We start from the raw sequence: 14,827 nt of genomic DNA, 5'->3' as shown, positions 1-14,827 counted from the left end.
GACCAATGACAAAGCTTCTAGGAAAATCTTTGAATGAAACAGAAACTAAATCTTTTTTGGGAGCGCTTTACCCATTGCTGGCTGTCTGAGGTTTTATAACCTCAATTACACCCAAAACCTGAACTTTGAACATTCAGTGGATTTTCTGTGAAAAAAAATTACAATTTTTTTTTTATGTCACAATCCCTTTAAAAGTAAAACATTTTTCAGAAATAGTGAAAATAGTCGATACCTGTAAGATGCATGAGGGCGAGAAGCGACCTCGTCGCGTGCTCACATCCACCTCGTTGACGGCAGACTGCTGGGCGAGCGCTGGCGCTTTGGCATGGGGGGGGTCAGATCAACATGGAATGACCCCCCATTATAATCCACCATTCCTGTATGAAGTGCCTGGTCCTGGGAGTCTGGTGCAACGCACAGGTCCTGGGCCTGGTGAGAGCAGGAGTGGACCTGGTGAGACGTAGGATGGGGCTGGACAGGAGTCAACCCACAGAGCATAGTCCTTCCACGGGCCAGAATCTGGTTCTCCCACTCCCGGCAGAGTAGTTCCGGAGCAACGGATTGTGTGGCCTTGCTCATTCCCTGATGGACTGATCGAGGGTAGCTACTGGGACGTAAGTCGGGATTTGATCAACCCCGACTGCATGGGTCGCCTGAGTGAGGGGTATGTAGTTGGTAGACCCGAAACCCCGTTGACCTCAGGATACATCACTGAGGATACGTCCCAGGTGCATCCATGCGATGTATTTTTAGTTGTACTGGCCATATAAGGAACATGTCTTGAGTGTACAGGGTTTGATGAGGTCAGATCAACATATGGAATGTCAGAACGGTCAGCTCCATACAGTATATGGAGATCTAAGGGTGGACATTCTCTTGAGTGTACAGGGTTTGATGAGGGCCCAGGTTGAGTGTACAGGGTTTGATGAGGGCCCAGGTAGGGCCGGGCCTTAATTTTCGGGCCCGAACTCTCATACAATCGTATGGTCACATGCAATACGATTGTATGTTATCTCACTCCATAATGGCGAACTCTAGTTTTCGCCGGCTGCACTAATAACTTTGGGGCAGGCCCGTCTAGAGTTTGAATGGGCAGATGGGCCTGTTGAGAAGTTTTCACCGGCTGCACTAATAACTTTGGGGCAGCCCCGTCTATAGTTTGAATGGACAGGTGGGCCTGTTGAGAACTCTAGTGCTTGAGTGCCGCGCTACGAGCTTGTAGGTCTGTTCTTTTTGAAAAATCTTGAAAATATGGCGCAAACCTTTGAATATATATTCTTTCAGAGCGAACATTTTTAACTCAAATCTTTGCTTCTGGGTGGTTCCCTGGAACAACATATTTTCAGATGGGGGTCAGCGGCCAATTACATATATTTATATATATATATTTGGGGGTCCTTGACATGAAAATGTTTGAGAACCGCTGACATAGAAACATGTTTTTTTTTCCAGAAAACTCTTTAGAAGAAGATTTAGAAGGCATTTATAGAATCGTCCTCCGGTCTAAATGGGTTAATGTTATGATTTCAATCAATTAGGTGGTTTTCTGATGTGCGATTGGTTGTGTGGATTAAGTGGCTCTGGAAATGTGTGCACATGAATTCCTTCATGGGTAATATACTGTATGGTGGAAATGTGAGCTCCACACACACACACACACACACACACACACACACACACACACACACACACACACACACACACACACACGTGTTGTTTTTGGCAGCAAGTTTTAGTCGTAGTCTCTTGAATAGTTTTCATTTAGTTTTAGTCACATTTTAGTCACCTGGAATGTTTTAGTGTTAGTCTAGTTTTAGTCGACTAAATATCATAAGATTTTAGTCAATTTAAATCTACAGTTGATTTAAAATGTGTCTTGGCGGGCCTTGATGCCGTCGTAATGACTGATTTTACACTTGCTGAAAATAGCTGATCGGCTATTTTCAGCATGCAACCAAGTGTAAAATGACTTATACTGGATCCCTTGTCCACTAGTCCCTTCCTAACATTTTAGTCAAGTTTTTATTGACGACATTTTCAGTAGATTTAGTCTTAGTTTTAGTCATCATAGCTTAGTTTTAATTTAGTTTCCATTTAGTTTTCATCAGTGGAAAAAGGTAGTCGAACATTTTTCGTCTTAGTTTCAGTCGACGAAATCAACACTGACACACACACACACACACACACACCATAGTGGCGCTGCCTCATATCGTTGCAGAAACCTGGCATCTCCTTATTTCAACGTTTTATGTTTTTTCCGTAATTTTAATACCCTTCTTCGTCACACAAGAGCAAGCAAAAGTAGTGAAACTTAGCAGGTGCAATGTGTTTGGAAAAATAAATAAAAATGTACAGTGTACAGTATGTAGACCATGGTGACATTGATCAATTCTTGCTTCTAATATAATATTTATGCCCCAAAATCTATACATTTCCAGCCTAGCGATAAAGCAAGAGGATTTCAATGAATTTATCTTGTAATATGAAAAATGCAGCCTTGTCTTTTGTTTTTGTCTTCCTCCTTTTGTTCTTTTTGTTTTGTTGTCTGTCTTTTCATCAATAAAAATTAAGTGGAAAAAGAAATCTATAAATCTCTCACTATTAAGCCTTAATAAAAGGGCACCTTGTGCAGCACATGGAACCGGCCGTTAAGGCAACCGGCCCGTTCCATGTGCTGCACAAGGTGCCCCTTTTTCACTTGAAAACCTGCCCTTCTAAATGTCTGTGCACGCCACTGTAGATATATGCAATTTTTGAACCTTTTTGTTCCATTTCCTGAAAAGTAGACTGTTTTGGACATATATACCTTTTTCCACGGGACGATGTGAGTCAGGCAGGCCCTGTATTGTGTAGTTTGAATAGAAGCCAAGTGCAGCTCAAGTGGATTAGATCCCAAAATCATGGTGGACTAACTTACTGTAAATGATCAACAATAGTAAATTGCATTGGTGAAAAAAAGTACTAGGCCTTATAAGTAAAAGTATCAATATGCACTATAGAAATATTCTGTACTTAAGTACAAGTTCAGAATTCAGAATTTACTTGCGTAAAAGTACTAAAGTACTGTTACCAAAAGTAGAAAATACTCAATATGCAGAATTTCCAATGTCAATTTTGCAAATTATAGCAGATCTACAAGCCTCACAATGCGTAGAATTGTAGATCGGCTATTTTCAAAGGTATCCGGAGAACTCGCCAGTTTACCAACTCGCCGTGATTTAGTGCATTATAGTTTTACTTCACCTTCATTTAAATTGCATTGAATTGAGAGAGAGAGAGGATAGTTGTTTAGAGTTAACACTAGATGAAGTAGGAATTCTAAAAGTTTAAACACCAAAGTACCAAAACAATGTAATTCATTAGTAAACAATATCGTGACATGGTAGGCCTACTTATCATTGGTATTCACATACTCACCTTTTTATCATTATCTAGTTGACCATTTAATTGCACAAAATAATTTGATCACTTTGGAAATTAACTATAACACCTGTGAGTTTGACATACTACACTGATGAAGGCAGCATGTTACCATAATGATGAAGACATTGATGAAGAATCTTCGCCGCGGCGACTTGGAAAACTGGCGAGTTCTCCGGTATTCTTTTCTAATTGCCGAAATGTATAATACAGGGCTGAAGTGGTTACTGTAGGCTATGTTTTGTCAAAATAACCAAACATCTACAAAGTAACTATAGTAGCTAAATGTTTAAAAAATATATAGTGGCATAAAAGTACAACATTGCCTCTGAGATGTAGTGAAGTATATAGTCAAGTAAAAGTATTGGAAATCATAAATACTCAAGTAAAGTACAAATACCTCAAGATGTTGTGCAGTACTTTGAGTAAATGTACTTAGTTTACTTTCCACCACGGAGTAAATTGTATAGACCTCTGACAACATTCACAAAGCCATGTCTATAGTGATCTCCTTTGGTGGCTAAAAGAAGAAATTAAACGGTGATGCGGCGGAGAGCGAGGCCCTGAGTGAACTCTTGTGCTCCGAGAGAAGCAAAGAGATCCATGCAGGATCAGCGCTCTGAACCGACTCCAGCCGCTCTTCCAGCTAGGGGTCAATCCATGTGCTGAAAAACACACTGCAGACTAAAAGACAGGATATTGGATAACGAGGTTAAAATATAGGAGCAAGCTATTCTCTTATTAAATTCAGGCTAGCAGGGATTTGGTTTAGAGCAACCTAATAGATAGTGGTTTCAAGGGAGCCCAAACAAAAGGTAACGTCCCGGTCATGCTTATGGTAGCTAATAGCTAGAGTTAGGAGAAATTAGCCGCACTTTTTTTTCCCCACAGGAAATTGTACTTAAAGAGAGGTCATGGATCTCCGTATACGCTTTGCAGTTGGTTTCAGAAGTCTGAAAAATGAACATTTATCGTAACCATTTAAAGGTCTTTATGTTTAGCAGAGAAAGAAATCAAAACAGAAACACAATACTTGTGTGTTATTGGAGGGAAGGACAAAAAAATCTGACCAAAGTGATTTCATGGCTGGAATACCAAGTTAAATCATGGTAAGACAAGTCAATAAACTCCACAATAAGTCTGTTTCATGATTTTATAGAACTGTAATTGAAGATAATTAAATTGGTTTGCAAAGCAAACATTTTATTGGCCAATGCTGGGAATGTCTTCTCTGGAGCTCTGCTGTAAAGTGGTTGTACGCTGCCCTCTGGTGGATTCATTGGGATGTTATTTGCTTTCATCTTGAATTGTCCAACAGGCAAAAAACGTGTAAAAGTTATGCCCCCCATGAAACCCTTCATATCTCACTTATCTCTTTGAATTCATTCTCAAAGAACAGTCTCAATGTGTGATGTCAAAATGTTACTCTCACTGTATTTTATCACATGAAATATGATGCCTTCTCACGGAAGTGAAAAAAGGAACAAGAATTTGACGTGTGTGTGTGTGTGTGTGTGTGTGTGTGTGTGTGTGTGTGTGTGTGTGTGTGTGTGTGTGTGTGTGTGTGTGTGTGTGTGTGTGTGTGTGTGTGTGTGTGTGTGTGTGTGTGTGTGTGTGTGTGTGTGTGTGTGTGTGTGTGTGTGTGTGTGTGTGTGTGTGTGTGTGTGTGTGTGTGTGTGTGTGTGTGTGTGTGTGTGTGTGTGTGTGAGAGAGTGAGAGTGTGGGGGGGGGGGGGGGTCAGTCACACACTGTGCCAAGATAACAGGGTCTGATAACAGGGTTTGTTTGTTTGACGGTTCAAATATGTGGCACAATAATTCTTCGTGGCCATGATTGTATATCGCTCCAATTCAATGAAACGTTCAATGTTCAGTCAGATCCAATGCACTATACAGTAGTTAATGGTTGACGACAGCAGTTATTCATGCTTTAGGAATGAATGAGCCTTGAGCTCTGGAGGCACATTGAGGAAGCATCTCTATGAAGACATTGCATGTATCGTGGCTTCTCATGTGAAGCCGGGGTTGTAGTCTCTCTAACTTCAGCTGTTTTCAGGAAGTGATGCTGCCTGTCAGCCCCAAAATCAGGAAACCGACCGTTGCTATTTATAATACAGAGCAAATAAGCGTTCACTGTTGAAGGCTCCCAATGCATGTATGGAACATAGCGTGTGAAATTCAAGAGAAAGCGCTTCTTTAAAACGGCGGAAACCAAGAGAGGATAGCCTACTTGTGGCCAGATGTTCAATTCTGTTGATTTTAGTCCCCATAGACGTCACAGCCATGGACGACACCGCCATGTCAAGCTCAGGTAAAACATAACATTTCTCCAAATCGTTTATTTCATTGAGTCTTATAGAGGTAAAGGCAGAAATTCATGGTGTATTTTATTTTTGCCTGACCAGGACCATGGGGATGGGGTAAACACATTTCGTTCTGTACTCGTATGGAATGACAATAAAACTCCTTGAACAGGACCTTTTTTATTAAATTGACATGGCACTATGAGGTTTTAAATTATGATCAATGAGTAATATAGATTAGTAGAATTACTCATGGAAAAAAGCTTCCTTACTTTTTGAAAAAAAGCCATATCTTACTGCATATATAGATGCTTTCATTTTACCGTATTTCAGTTTCAAGTCATCAATAAAGTACTGTACCCTAGCTGCCTCGGTTTGAGGAAGTAAGCATTTTCCTGGTCCTGTGTATAGTATATAATTAATGCGGCTAATATGTTGTAATTCACCCAAATCTACATTCGGACGGAGCATTTTTTTGCTTCATTAAAAACGGATGAACGATGATGAAGGTGAAATGACACATGCAGGGTTTCTTCCCTGGGTTGGGATGTACAGGGGCAAACTTTACCTGATTAAACACTGTAATGAGTCAAACTAAATTACTCTGACCAATGTTGACACAGTGCAATGTTTGCTCAACTCCTTATTGGCCCCTATGCTGAGATATCAAACAGATCGCTCATTCATTCTTTAACCACAGTCACCTTGACATTCCACGGGCTCCGGCTGGACAGCTGGCACTTTGTGGAGCTTTTCCACAACAAACATTACTTTTTCCGTGATTTGGAAAGTAACGCATAACACCACATCATTAGTTTTATGTTAGGGCTGGTGACAGATTTTTGGATTAAATGTACTTGGTTGAATTTGAGCATGTTTAAGGGGAACTAATGAGTAACAATTTCCAGTCTTATCATTATGAGAATATAAGCTCTATAGTCCGACCGTTGTCGGTGTGGATCGATTCTACAAATGCCTTCTAAATCCTGACAGTTTTCTGAAAACCCCATGTTTCTATAATCAGTGGCTCTCAAACATTTTCATGTCAAGGACCCCCAAAAATATATGTATATTTCATATTTTTTCAAAAATATGAAAAATAGCAGAACTACAAGCTCATAATGCGGCACCAAGTGCCGCGCTACGAGCTTGTACATCTGCTATTTTTCAAAAGCTAAAGTATAACATAATGCTTAAAACACCAAAAGGGGTTCCCGTACAGAATGGGTTAAGATTGATTCATACATCGTCCATCCTATGGCTGGTGGATAATAAATCACGCATTCACTCTGATCAACACAAATCATTTTGTTCCCGTCTTTCAGACAACAAGTCCGGGTCTCCGGCCGCGAGGTGTGAGCTGCTGATCCTCCACACCTCCGAGGCGCAGGAATGGGCCACGTACTTGCAGAAGATCCTGAAATCCTCCCGCAAGCACTCCAAAAGGTCCATCGTGCTCCACACGGTGGGCCCGGCGGACCAGCTGCACCATGGTTACGACTTTGAGTCCTTCCAGAGCAGCAGGTGCATCGTGCTGCTGCTGACGGCCGCCTTCCTGGACCTGCTCAACGACTCGGCCCTGTGGGACTCCCTGGAGAGGCTCCTGCACCCTCCCCACAGGGTGGTGGCGCTGCTGTGCGGCGTGGAGGAGCGCGACGTCCTCCACGTGGGCTTCGACGACTGGCCGAGCTGGAGGAAACTCCACGCCGACCAGGAGCCCGCCGTCTACATCTCCACCATTCAGGAGTCCATTGCCGACAGTACGTGTGTGTGCAGCTGGCCAATGTATGGTTCCAGTTAGAAAGGGTATCTTTGAAAAACAAAGAAAAGGTCCCACACACTGTCAGACACTTGCCAAAATGTTGCTCTTTATTAGGTCGACGTTTCGCTCAATTAGACCAGGACAGACATTGTCTGTCCTGATGAAGGTCTAATCGACCGAAACGTCGACCTAATAAAGAGCAACATTTTGACAGTGTGCAGGACCTTTTTTGTTTTTCAAAGATACCCTTTTTAATATATGCTCTATTGCCCTACGCACCTGTCACCAGCCTTTTGAGGTGTGCATCGGCCTTTTGCTAAAAAATGGTTCTAGTTATAGCAATCAGTGTACAGCTCATGTTAATTACATTAATGTGTAGAGTGACGTCCCTCTATAATAGTTTTAATTTCCTTTTTTTAAAGATCCTTAATTTGCACTTACACTACAAAGGTGTAGAAGTCTGGATGAGAAAGTGAACTGAGTAATGATGTTCTCAGCAGAAGAAACCAGGGGCCGTACTGGGTTACTTACTTATTATTATTAGTAAACCTTTATTGAGAAAAGGATATCCCCTTGAGATGTATCATCTCGTTTTCGAGGGGGTCCAGCAACATACAGCAAATACAGAACAATACAACAAGTACTGTACATTCATACATACATAATACTACTGACACAGGTGTGAATGAACAGTCAGAAAATGTACGCTTTATTGTAGGGATGCACCGAAAGGGAAATTCTTGGCCGAAACCGAATATAGTAAACAGTTGGCCGAATACCGAATATCCGAATATGATTAATATTATATATATTTTTTCCTACCATTGCTGTCATGGCCGTACCTTAAAGCTACCTGATTTATGGCAAACTAAATGGTTATGGCAAAACTTTACTTAAATAATAATCACTATTAGGGGTCCATAAAACATTTATTCAGCTCTTTTGAATGCATTAATTGCATACACTATTCGGTGATATATTTTCTGCCTATTCGGGCCGAAACCGAATAGGCCGAAAATGCATTTTTAGCCATTTTCTGCCGAATATTTTCTGCGGACGAATATTCGGTGCATCACTATTGCAAACCCCCCTCCTTTGTCTATTAAAGATTACAGTAAAACGACAAAACCTACGTAAAAATCTCAGTTCGTTCATTTGATTCAACTTGTTTGTGAAGTAAATGAACTATAACGAGAAATGTTTGCTCTCCCTATAGAACACAAACAAACGTATGAGACTTGAAAATACTTGAGGAAGAAAGTCGGAGGCAGACAAGGCAGGCAATGTTGTTTCGGAGTTCCAGAGAACAAACTCCCATCCCATGTTCAAGCCAGCCGGGAGCCTCACGGCTCCCAGGCAACTAACCCAAAATAGAGACGGTTTAGTTGGATCTTTATGGTAACAGTACATATAGAGGGCTATTTATGCTATTATTAATACATTGTGGTTCCATAATATACATGATTTGTATTCAAAGGCAGACCAGCTACTGCCGATCGTGCCAAACCTCGGGTCCCACCGCCAGCCACTCTGCCGCGGAGTCCTGTAGCAGAGGAAACGGTGTCGAGTCCTGTAGCAGAGGAAACGGCCACTCTGCCTCGGAGTCCTGTAGCAGAGGAAACGGTGTCGAGTCCTGTAGCAGAGGAAACGGTGTCGAGTCCTGTAGCAGAGGAAACGGTGTCGAGTCCTGTAGCAGAGGAAACGGTGTCAGAAACAGAGTCAGTAGGGAAAAAAGGGACCGTCTTCACCTGTCTCACAGTCCAGCCAAACAGAGTTCTGTGTGGGGTGAGTTTCTTGTAACGAAAGACAACACTTAAAGATAATGTTGATAGCAGATTAGAATTAACAGCTATACACCGCTGTGCTGTTACTCAAATGTAATAATCACCACTTCCTATCTGTTCGCCCAAAACATGATTTCAGATTTATTTTCTATCAATTCTATCTATCGACTTAACTCAACAACTCCTTTAAAGAGATAGTTTAGCTTTGGAAAATTGTGTTGGAAATAGTACGTAATTATAAATAGCCAACAAAGGTAATGGGGTCAGATTTAATGAGACTGTATAATGTCCAGACTAAGTATTATACTGTATGTAGTAGATGGTAATCCATGGTCTACTGTATATCCAGAAAATAATTATTGAGGCCAGTGTCTTTGGCAGCATATTTAGATTTTAGTTTTAGTCATAGTCTCTTGAATAGTTTTCATTTAGTTTTAGTCACATTTTAGTCACCTGGAATGTTTTAGTGTTTTAGTCGACTAAATGTCATAAGATTTTAGTCAACTAAATGTACAGTTGATTTAGTAGACTAAAATGTATTTCGGCGGGCCTTGATGCCGTCGTAATGATTGATTTTACACTTGTAAAATGACTTATACTGGATCTCTTGTCCACTAGTCCCTTCCAACATTTTAGTCTAGTTTTTATCTATTTAGTCTTAGTTTTAGTCATCATAGCTTAGTTTTCATTTAGTTTCCATTTAGTTTTCGTCAGTGAAAAAAGGTAGCCGACGAACATTTTTCGTCTTAGTTTTAGTCGACGAAAACATCACTGATTGAGGCCGGAATGAATGTCAGCAATCTGACTTTAGAAATGTATAAGTGAACTGATGGCACTGGTAGGAATATATATATATATCTCAAATACGGAACGGAATAGAACATGAAAAAGGAGAATCATGCATGAGAAATATTCATCCATGAATGTCTTCCTTTTTCATTAAAGGATCCGGTAACTATTTTCATCATCTTAACGAATAAACTGGAGGCTCATTCGAACATGGAAGTGGAGTTTTCATCGTGTGAAAGTGTGGCTGTAACACGAGTCCCGGCGACGTTGGAGAATGAATATACCATCAGCGTCGCTGCACCTGGTAAGCACTCTCTCAAAACACCTCTTTGAGCCAGCGTTGTTTTTGGCGGCAAATTTAGATTTTAGTTTTAGTTTATTTTGAATAGTTTTCATTTAGTTTTAGTCACATTTTAGTCAACTGGAATGTTTTAGAGTTTAGTCTAATTTTAGTCGACTAAATGTCATAAGATTTTAGTCGACTAAATGTACAGTTGATTTAGTCGACTAAAATGTATTTTGGCGGGCCTTGATGCCGTCGTAATGGCTGATTTTACACTTGCTGAAAATAGCCGATCTACAAGCTTGTAGATCAGCTATTTTCAGCATGCAACCAAGTGTAAAATTACTACTGGTCCTCTTGTCCACTAGTCCCTTCCTAACATTTTAGTCTAGTTTTTATTTGTTGACGAAATTGTCAGTATATGCAGTCTTAGTTTTAGTCGTCATAGCTTAGTTTTCGTCAGTGAAAAAAGGTAGTCGACGGAAAAAATGTCGTCGTAGTTTTAGTCGACACTTAATGTGACCCGCAGGTTAATATCAGAATGCTGATATATTGTTTCAGCTGTTATAATTCCAAACATGACCCGCTTTAATTACATCAGTCCATATGCTGTACTGTATGTAGCTTAATTACTAGTATTAAAATGTTTTTGTATATGTATTTGTATTTAGTTCATAAATTTGACATAACTCTAACTAAATGCATTTGTAATTATATAAAAAGGTTACTTTTCAGGTTTTCAATTTAAATACAGCAAAAATAGCCGATCGACGAGCTCAAACCGCGTCGCACTGCGACGCGTTTTGAGCTTGTAGATCGGCTTTTTTTTGCTATGACAGTAATTTGCAATGTGGCCCTCTGGAGCGAGTGTGGAAATATAGTGGCCCTCTGGAGCGAGTGTGGAAATATAGTGGCCCTCTGGAGCGAGTGTGGAAATATAGTGGCCCTCTGGAGCGAGTGTGGAAATAGTGGCCCTCTGGAGTGAGTGTGGAAATATAGTGGCCCTCTGTAGCGAGTGTGGAAATATAGTGGCCCTCTGGAGCGAGTGGGGAAATATAGTGGCCCTCTGGAGTGAGTGTGGAAATATAGTGGCCCTCTGGAGTGAGTGTGGAAATATAGTGGCCCTTTCCATCTTTTCCATTTTTTAACTCTTCTCTTCATCTCAGACATGCCAGCAGGAGAGGTTGCACTGACCGTGCACACTGACCAGGCCTCTGAGGTCACCGTGTCACCGGTCACCTACTACACAAACATAGGACAGGTCAACTTCTATCTCCAGAACGCCACCAATCCCATGGAATTCTTATGCCAGGTGAGAAGAGCATCATGAACACAATAACAATCCTGAGCGTTGACGTAACTCTGTTGATTGTGTACACATGTAACTGAATGGATATACATCTGTACTCTCTGAGTTACACATGTAACTGAATAGATATACATCTGTACACTCTCTGAGTTACACATGGATAAATGACGTGTGCATCTGACAGCAATAATGATGGTTGTCTTTGCTTCTCAACATCAACTGTATTTGCTTTCACAATACATTATATGTGAAAGGCATACATCTGACTTATTTGCCAAAGCAAATCTGTGAGAACAGTGGTTCTCAAAGTGGGATGTGAGGACCCCCAGGGAGTTCCAGGGGATCCTCAGCTAAATGATAGTTATGAACCAAATGGACCCTTATGAGACTGTCTGTAACGGGTCCATTTGGTGCCATTTGTACACTCTCAGAGTTAAATTATCATTGATTTTACAATATAAATATGTGGCCCAGAGATAGAAATGCCATTAAATGGGGGGTCCGTAGCCTATTGCAGGTCAAACTGGGGGTCCTTGAAATTAAAATGTTTGAGAGTCACTGCAAAAGCCGTAAAAATCTTAAATGGGGGTCCCTGGCATGCCTTTTCAAATGGGTCAGCGGGGCTAATGAGTTTCAATAAGACCCCACTCCTCTCCAATTGTTTGTATTGTGTTTAGTTTCCAAGATGGCTGCAGCACCAGGAGGGGGTGGGGCGGAGGTGAGTGGGTGGGGTTGACATATACCCTTACTGGGCTGCGTTCACACATTCAAGGCACCTGTCTTGTGTCTGTCTTGTGTCTGTATTTAATGGCCGCTCCAATGCATTTCCAATGGAAGCCCATATGGTTTGACCAAACATTTTGTTTGATGGGGGGGAGGGGGGCAGAACACATCCATCAAAGCTGTGTTCAGACACAAGTCAGGTGTCTGAACACAGGTGTCTTGAATGCAGCCCAGTAAGGGTATATGTCCACCCCGCCCGCTCACCTCCGCCCCACCCCCTCCTGGTGCTGCGGCCATCTTGGAAACTAAACACAATATAAACAGTGGGAGAGGGGTGGGGCCGAGAAAGGCCCTTATTTGGGGGTCCTCCTTGACATGGAAACGTTTGAGAAGCACTGTGTTAGACGAATAGAAAACGCTGCATAAGCGTCTTTTTTTCCTGCTGACACATGATCAGTGTATTTGCAGGCGTTCAACATCACATCCAATGTAACGGAGTCGCTGGATGACATGCTGACGGACTCGTTGAAGTCTAGAATGCCTGCGACGGGCCTTCATCTGTTCGGCATCAGACAGATCAAAGAAGCAACATGTAAGAATATTTATGAGTTGATAATGTGTTGATGTTGTGCACTTTGTTTCTCAGAGATCATGTGCTGGGAAGTGCTGTGTGTGCCGTGCGTGCGTGCGTGCGTGGAATGGAAGGGGGACTGCAGATTGTGTATAATAATTTGCATTTATCTGTTTTGAATGACTTGATTTGTGTACTGGGTGGCCTTGACATGACCACCCAAATTTAGACTGAAGTTTGGCATTTAGCAGATCTACTTTGGAGAGTGACTTACACACATGCCAGATGTAGTGTCCAGCAATAGTGTGAGGCCGTGGAATTAGAACGCTTATAGAAAAAAGTATATCGTCGCTGTCGTGTCGGGCGTGTCCAAAACGGTTACTTTTCAGGAGATGGAAAATATAAGCTTTGCTGCGATGGATCCAATGTTCTTACTATTTGCACGCTTTAGTTCATACTTTTCAGTGGTTCAATATTTCTTAAACCCGCAGCAAACGTTTCATGAATAGTGACTGCACTCGCAGCACGACGGGTTCTGAGCTTTTTTTGCGTTGCGCTCTTGTGCAACAAAGCAAGGCATTTAATTTATAAAACTAGAAGAAGTGCCCCTCGGGGCACAGGTCTCCACCAGGCCAGGTCAGGTTGTGGCCTCCTGGTGGCGCTATAATAGGCCAATGTGAAAAGGGTGCCGTATGTTCTTAGACCATTGATGGCAATTGGATGATTTGAGGCATTTTGTTCCAAAAATGTGTTTTGCAAAAATCCATGTTGGTGACGCTATAACAGGCCAATGTGAAAAGGGTGGGATATATTCCTCAGCCTAGTAGGAAAGTCTGTGAAAGATTTCACGTAAATTGCCCGCTGCGTTCATGATTTGAGGCTTTTTGTTTCAAAAGGGCCAATCCTGCAAACTTTGAAAGCCAATGTTAGCCAATTTAGATGGAATATGAAATATCGGACAGATCCATCTTGAACACATGACTATAGAGATAGTGTGTAACGATTTGCGGGATTTTTGGACAGAATCTGGAGGAGTAATATAAAAAAAAAAAAATCAAAAGCCTTCGGCCTGGTGGAGACAATAACATAAAAAGTTGAAATAGGGCGATACAAGGTTTCTGCCTGACAGAAATGCCATTCTATAACATATAGGATAACAAATAACCAACACTCATTTTCCCCCAAAAAAATCCTTCCTGTGTAAACTTATGTTCATTACTTTATTTTTGCACCGTAAAGGTAAAATCTAATTTTCCACTGAGACACACAGTATTGTTGCTGAATGTGCATCATGGCCAGAGGAAATAGTGAAGTGAACGGCATATTGTTCATTCCACTTCTGCAGTAAAATGAACAGTACAATGCCTGTATGATGACGTTAGCAAAAAGGGGTTCTGTGAATCAACATACAATGCAGTCAAGTTAGTCATGGTGCAGTAGCTGTTGTTGTCAGAGGACTTGGAAGACAGTCTATGTCAGGGGTGCCCACACATTTATGACGTGAGATCTACTTTCAAAATGACCAGCTCAACAAGATCTACCCACTGAAAAAATAAGTGTACCATTGCTGAAAATAGTTTAAATATAATAATGTACCTGGGGGGGCTTTGGAATACGGAGGGGAAATTATGACAGGCAGTTTCTGCTGTCAAAATATGTATTTAACTTAAACGCCCAATGCATTCTCAATGGCAATAGCACAAACTTTGCCATGCTACTAGTCCTACATACCTATTAGATAAAGATTAGTTTTTTTATTTTCTATGAAAGATAATACAAGATCTGTATACATACATACCTAGAAACCCCATTCAAATCTTAACGGGTAACGGAGGTGTTTTACGGATTTAGACACGTAACCAAAATACCAACTTTAGTGGGGGA

General features: G+C 41.2%; 1 protein-coding gene across 6 annotated transcripts in view; it reads left to right on the top strand.

Annotated features, from left to right (window-relative positions):
• The window catches only part of pik3ap1 (phosphoinositide-3-kinase adaptor protein 1), a 63,882-nt gene that overhangs the window by 31,905 nt on the left and 17,150 nt on the right, over window positions 1-14,827 (top strand). For 5 of the 6 annotated variants that reach the window (XM_079512421.1, XM_079512424.1, XM_079512422.1 and 2 more), the window contains exons 3-8: window positions 5,683-5,730; window positions 7,048-7,482; window positions 8,962-9,269; window positions 10,214-10,361; window positions 11,507-11,652; window positions 12,841-12,964. In XM_079512421.1, the coding sequence (XP_079368547.1) occupies window positions 5,703-5,730; window positions 7,048-7,482; window positions 8,962-9,269; window positions 10,214-10,361; window positions 11,507-11,652; window positions 12,841-12,964 (1,189 nt within the window). In that variant the 5' untranslated portion in view covers window positions 5,683-5,702. The remainder of the gene's footprint in view (window positions 1-5,682; window positions 5,731-7,047; window positions 7,483-8,961; window positions 9,270-10,213; window positions 10,362-11,506; window positions 11,653-12,840; window positions 12,965-14,827) is intronic. The other variant, XM_079512420.1, reaches the window with a different exon arrangement.

Source organism: Electrona antarctica (genome assembly GCF_951216825.1).
Source record: "Electrona antarctica genome assembly, chromosome: 10".
Classification (NCBI taxonomy): domain Eukaryota; kingdom Metazoa; phylum Chordata; class Actinopteri; order Myctophiformes; family Myctophidae; genus Electrona; species Electrona antarctica.
This window is presented reverse-complemented; position numbering and strand designations above follow the sequence as displayed.